This window comes from Temnothorax nylanderi, unplaced genomic scaffold (genome assembly GCF_030848795.1).
Source record: "Temnothorax nylanderi isolate EJ_2023f unplaced genomic scaffold, tnyl_v1.0 TNYL_tig0053_pilon, whole genome shotgun sequence".
Lineage (NCBI taxonomy): Eukaryota > Metazoa > Arthropoda > Insecta > Hymenoptera > Formicidae > Temnothorax > Temnothorax nylanderi.
In genome coordinates this window covers 509,536-515,535 of record NW_027249115.1, presented here as the reverse complement: position 1 = coordinate 515,535, position 6,000 = coordinate 509,536, and the positions used below count along the sequence as shown (strand labels likewise).

Below are 6,000 nucleotides of genomic sequence, written 5' to 3'. Positions count from 1 at the left end.
CTAAAATTCAAACTTCTTGCAAGAGAGTTTTCGGGCGAACCTTTAAACTACTTTCGGATGATCTTCTCATTTGTGACAGTTGGAGCCTCTCATACACGCGAGTTCGTATATGTAACAAATTATTAGGATTCGCGTGTATAGGTTGCAGGTTTAAAATGAAATTTGCTGGGCTACATTGAGACGACCAAAGTAGAGTAAAATCAGAATATCTACCGCGAGACTAAAGCTTCTACGGTGGCTGCGCGTTCGATAAAACGGAGACGTCTTCGGCGCCGTCGCGCGCCCTCGATTCTTCAATACGCTAACTTCTGTCGCCGCTCTGTCTGAGGTATGAGAGCTACTCGATTATAAATATATAAGGCTTCTCTGTACGGAAGTTGAATGTTATACTTTAGCGATGACAATCTTGACGCTTTTTAATAGGGTTGAATATTCTCGCTGATCAATACTAGCAAAAATACTAGCACTAAACTCTAATTTCTGAAATAATAAAAATACCTAACAAGTGATCGTTTCTTATAATTGAATTTGTTAGTTTAATAAAATATCCTCCGTGAAATAAATCGTCGTACAAAGAATAACGATATTAGATAAAATATCTGCCAACCGAGTAAATGTAATAAAGAAGCAAAATCAGCGAACGAAATCAGTGAACGAAACATTGAGAAATTTGCCCGCGACAGAAGAATGAACTAAAAGTAAGTGAAATACGTAAACGTCCTAGTCTGAGAGTGGATGGCTGGCAGCCTATCAATCTTATCCAGCTATCACTCGGGTACCGAGTCCAACGTCGAAAACAGTTCGTCGCAAGATCACAGCAACAGAAGCAACAGCAGCAGTGGCGTCACGGCGGCAGGAACAGCAGCAGCTCATGGGATCATGTCGTTCCACCCCTCTACGCGAACAGCTAGCAACCTCTCCGTCCGACATTCTGCAGGATACATCGATCGCTCTCTCTCTCCTCGTCTCGCTTCCTTTCCGCCTGTCAGAGAGGGGAGGCGTGAGAGGTGCCGCGGGCGCCGATGGTGGTGGAAGAACGTTCGCAGTGGGGATCGCATAACCGGCCCGGCTATACGTGGAAGGGATAATTAACCGACACAACTGTAGCTCCCTATGCTGCCTAACGGAAGGACGAAGAAAGGTTACCATGGCTACATGGATAGGATCCGGCCAATCCCGGTGTACCTCGTAGGCGTGGTCTGTGCATTGGACCCCCCGATGCCGTCTATCGCCGTCTCTTTTCCTCGCCCGTTCCCCTACACGAAGATTGGACGGTGGTAGAAGTAGCGAGACAGAGAGGTAGAGGTAGGTCTAGAGCGCCAGCGAGACAGCCCGGTTGCAACGGGCGCGTACAAACGTATCATGCTGGGTAGGGCCGGTGCCGAGATGCCGGCTTGTAAACGAAACCAGTTTGCTATCCGATACGATCCAGGCAACAGCGGCCTCGCGTGATATCCCCACGACGTGGAAGAGCGTCAGCGCGCCTGGCCTAGTGGGTGTTACCTGAGCGACCTGGAGAACGGTTGCGCGAACCCACCTGACAGCGATCTTCAATGGGTATCGGAGCTCATCACAACGCGATCCTGCTCCAATTCAGACGTTGCCACGTGCCGTCTTTCGGGGATTGTTTCGAAATTAATTAGTGACGTGTCGCGACGCGCGCGAGAGAGAAACAAAAAGGAAGGGAGGGAGAGAATCGCTAATGTAGGCTTTCAGAATTTAGTACCTGCGGAAACAGAGGCGATTGTTTTTCGGGCAATTCTCTCATCTCGTAAGAGATTAAAATTTGTCGCGTCTCTCTCCAAATGTCATAACACCTGATCCGTTTGTACTTTTGAACTTTAGAATTCTGTGGTGTCGATAGTGAAGTGGATAATCATCCAGTGACCGTCACGTACGTTTGTAATGAGCGAGCGTACCGCGCGTGACTCCAACGAATCATGAGAAGGTCTAAGAGCAAGCATAAATCGGAGCCGCGTGCTTCCTGAACCGCGACAAGACCGGGTGACATCGATACTCCAAGAAGACAGGCAGAGCCAAAATTGGTGTATCGCGAGAGGATCACCGTTTCGGGAAGATGTCCGCCGCTGGGACCACACCGCCAAACGCGAACGGTCCGCTTGTACCTTGTCCGTACCTTGCCCTGCCAACCTTATCTTTCTCCGTCAGTCAGGTGGCAACGGTTTGTGAGACCCTAGAAGAAAGCGGCGACATCGAGAGGCTGGCCAGGTTCCTATGGAGCCTTCCGGTCGCTCATCCCAACATTCAGGAATTGAATCAAAGCGAGGCTGTTCTTAGAGCGCGTGCCATCGTGGCGTTCCACTCGGGACATTACCGGGAGCTCTACGCTATACTGGAGAGGCATAAGTTCACCAAGGACTCTCACGGTAAACTGCAGGCGATGTGGCTGGAAGCACATTATCAGGAGGCCGAGAAACTCCGCGGCCGACCGCTGGGTCCGGTGGATAAATATCGCGTAAGGAAGAAATTTCCATTACCAAGGACAATCTGGGATGGCGAGCAGAAGACGCATTGCTTCAAAGAGAGAACGAGATCGCTGCTCCGAGAATGGTACCTCCAGGACCCTTATCCGAATCCGGGAAAGAAGAGAGAGCTGGCCGCAGCGACGGGACTCACGCCGACGCAAGTTGGAAATTGGTTCAAGAATAGAAGGCAAAGGGATCGCGCTGCTGCAGCGAAAAACAGGTGTGTCGTAAATCTAAGCCCATTTTCCCCCGTCCTCTTCCTTAGCCGGAAAGGTCAAACTGCTGAGAAAATTGATAAACGCCCGGACGACAAAAATCACGCTTCCGTTGCAATTCTGTCAAGCAACTTGTCAAATTCCGAATGGTTAAAACTCGTTCAAATCGCGATATCCTCTTTTCGCGAAAATAAATATATCGACACATGTACACGATTCTAACGAAGTACACTTTATATAAATGGTGGAATGTTATACGTATTTATCCAGTCTTTAATGGGCCAGTAGAATATATTTACTTTTCGGGACAATGAAATATTTCATATACGCTGCTCAATGTCTGGTATTCGCGCACGTTCAAATCTCCTTCAATGTCGTTAAATACCCACTAAATCAACAAACAGTTCTCGCGAATGCTCGTACATACACGCGTACTCTTACGAGAGCGCCGATTCATTAATAACAGCGTAAATTATTGAGTTCACGATACCGAAAGTGCTAGATAATCATTATGGCGATATATGATAACCATTTAATGTTAAAGATATGCACGTGTGAATTCTTGAATGATACGAACAAAGACCATCGGTTGCAGTTAATCTTTAAAAAATATGGATTTCAAAAAATCTTCTGAAAGAAAGGACATATCCTCCATTTCATTAACACGTGGCTAAACAATGAATCCATATGGGAGACATGTTTCGAATATAATTTACCGGAAAATCGTTTGTCTACTCTATCATTCGTTTCGCAATATCGCAATACAATACTTCTAGAATTATATAATACTAATAATTGATTACGTTAGACTGTAAAAACAATTTGTCGATTATCGTAATTCTTCTTATCGAAGCGATCAGCAATGTTTTGCAAAATGTCACTCGAACAGAATACTAAGATGAACAGAATACCGTAAGATGAAAACGAAGAATTTGATTCACACATAAAAACATCTTGAAGAGCGTCTGCGGTTGGTCACGACATAGAAGGAAAGTTTTGTTCATTAAGTAGCGTTTAATGGAAGTTAATCGCGAAACGATTAGTGGTTTAGGTCCCTTTAGACAGATTGTTGTACTGTGTCCTCGGCAAACGAGCCTTTGTGCCTGCCCCAAGGTCCCCGTTGTGGAGGGTCGCATAATTTCATTTTGACGTCCGACGGAGGGTCGCTGCCGTCGGGCGAACGACGATTTTCGAATTACGTCTTTCAAATTGTGTTTTGACATAGCGCTCTCGCTCTCGCTCTCTCGCTCTCGTTTTCTCTCTTCCCCTCCCCCTCTCTCTTTCTATCCCTCTATACAGTGATACACTCGAAGTCCAGGATAGCTTTAAAATAGCATTTGAATCTGTCTCAGATTCTTGCTCTCTCCGTCTTTATGCAGGAAAATGAAGGGGATATCATGGATATATGTATATATATTTTTGTCTCTCGTTATCGAATACCGTATTCTTTGATTAATTATATTTCTAAAATAAGTCTCGAGATGAAACGAACTTGTTATATATTGTCATTTATGGCAAAAATGAATAGAGCTTGTAAAAAAAGTAATCATCTCGAAACAATTTATGTGATCGTTACTATGCTAATATATTGTGTACATAGTAATATCTATTCTAATCTAAATACCCGAGTAGAAATAAACCAAAATGTAGCGAGTAACTCTGACCAACAACTGGTCAGGAATTTGGTTATTGACCTGTTAAAAATCTGGCTATATTCTGATTTATTTTCTATTCGGGTATTTTTTCTTCGATTCTGCAATCGATTTCAATTCTATGATGAAAAATGATGTTTAATGAGGACATTTAACGTTCGACGGATCGTGTTACAAAATGTCGTTAATGTCACAAAAAAGAAAAAAAATGATGCGTCCGAATAATATAAGGGTTATGAAAGGAATGAATTCCTTCACCGTCGAATCACGGCTGGTCGTTATTAGGGGATCATCGACAAAGTGCAGACGGAAAGAAAAACGGAAGTAGAGTTTTCGTTGGGAATTACCACCTGTCATTTCAATTCGATTCGACACGAGCGGCTCCGTCGCGGGCAGGTAACGGTCTGCCGGCCGTATTGTTCGGCTATTTATCGCCCAACGCCGCCATTATTTGCCTATAAAAGGGAAACTGGAGGTGGGTTTTCTATGCCATGAGCTTGCTCCTCTTCCTTCCCTCTCGTTAGGAAACCTCGAGTGGTCTCGACGCGCGAACCGGATGTTACTCCCAGTGTGATTTATGAGTTCTGGGTAGACCTACCCGAACATTTTCGCTATTGCTTCCCCGGGAATCCCGGGCAACTTTCCACATCTCGAACACGCGACCTTGCATGCGCGACGTTACCGAACGCACATCGCACCTTTGATTCTACCTCGGGAAAAAGGTATTTATCTAATGTACCATCTAAATGACGCTGAAAGTTGATTGGATGGCTTTTAGGTCAAAGAAGCAAAACACCTGTGCCTTTCTATATGGAATTAAGAACCGATGTAATATGCAAAAAGCATTTAGATATATGTAACGAACGAAATGATTTAAAATTCTCGATATATCCATAACTAAAAATAATTAAAGCCGCCACTCTTGATACTTTTTTGTTACACAAGAATCAATTTGTATTCTTCGACTGCTGAAAAGCAGTGAAGAATCGTGTTTGACGCGTTAAGTACGCATCGAGTCCCTCATATCGATAACGGAGCACGGTCCTGCAAGTGACACGCAACATTCTGGCGGATTAAAGTGCTAATTCATTTCGCGCTGGTGCGTTATTTCAATCGTAAATCAGGATAAATGTTTCAATATACATATATAACCCAAGCATGATAAAACTGCCATTCTCCCGTGGAAAATAGCGTCGACCTAGATCTGTCCCCATGCGTACGGACATATATCGTATAATTATTGCGCTCTGAATGAAGTCATTAATAGTCATTATCTACGTCTAACGATGTAATTGATATATCGTTAACGGTCGACGATGGCTCGACCATACTGCTCTAATTGATCTTGATGAGCTCGCGGAGCGGGTAAGATTATACGTTTGGAGCGTGTATTGTCTCTAAACCGTCGTACGGCGGTCACGCGTTCATAAAAAATACAAGAAAACTGTTTATATAACTCTGCCACATAATCACCGTATAGAGCCGCACGTTGCGTCATTGACGGTAAAACAGATCGTGTTCTCGTGTTCGGTTGTTGCTTTGCCGTCGCGAGAAAATATGCGTAACACAAGATTTATTAAGCGGAACATAATATTGCATAATTCTTTCAAATTATGCAACGCGATAAGATCGAATGAAAACTGTGCC

The 6,000-nt window shown here is 44.2% G+C and overlaps 1 protein-coding gene across 2 annotated transcripts in view; it reads left to right on the top strand.

Annotated features, from left to right (window-relative positions):
• Positions 1-1,242: 1,242 nt before the first annotated feature.
• Optix (optix) overlaps positions 1,243-6,000 on the top strand; it is a 47,764-nt gene continuing 43,006 nt past the window's right edge. For both annotated transcript variants that reach the window (XM_071706682.1, XM_071706681.1), the window contains exon 1: positions 1,243-2,706. In XM_071706682.1, coding sequence (XP_071562783.1) covers positions 2,078-2,706 — 629 coding nt within the window. In that variant the 5' untranslated portion in view covers positions 1,243-2,077. The remainder of the gene's footprint in view (positions 2,707-6,000) is intronic.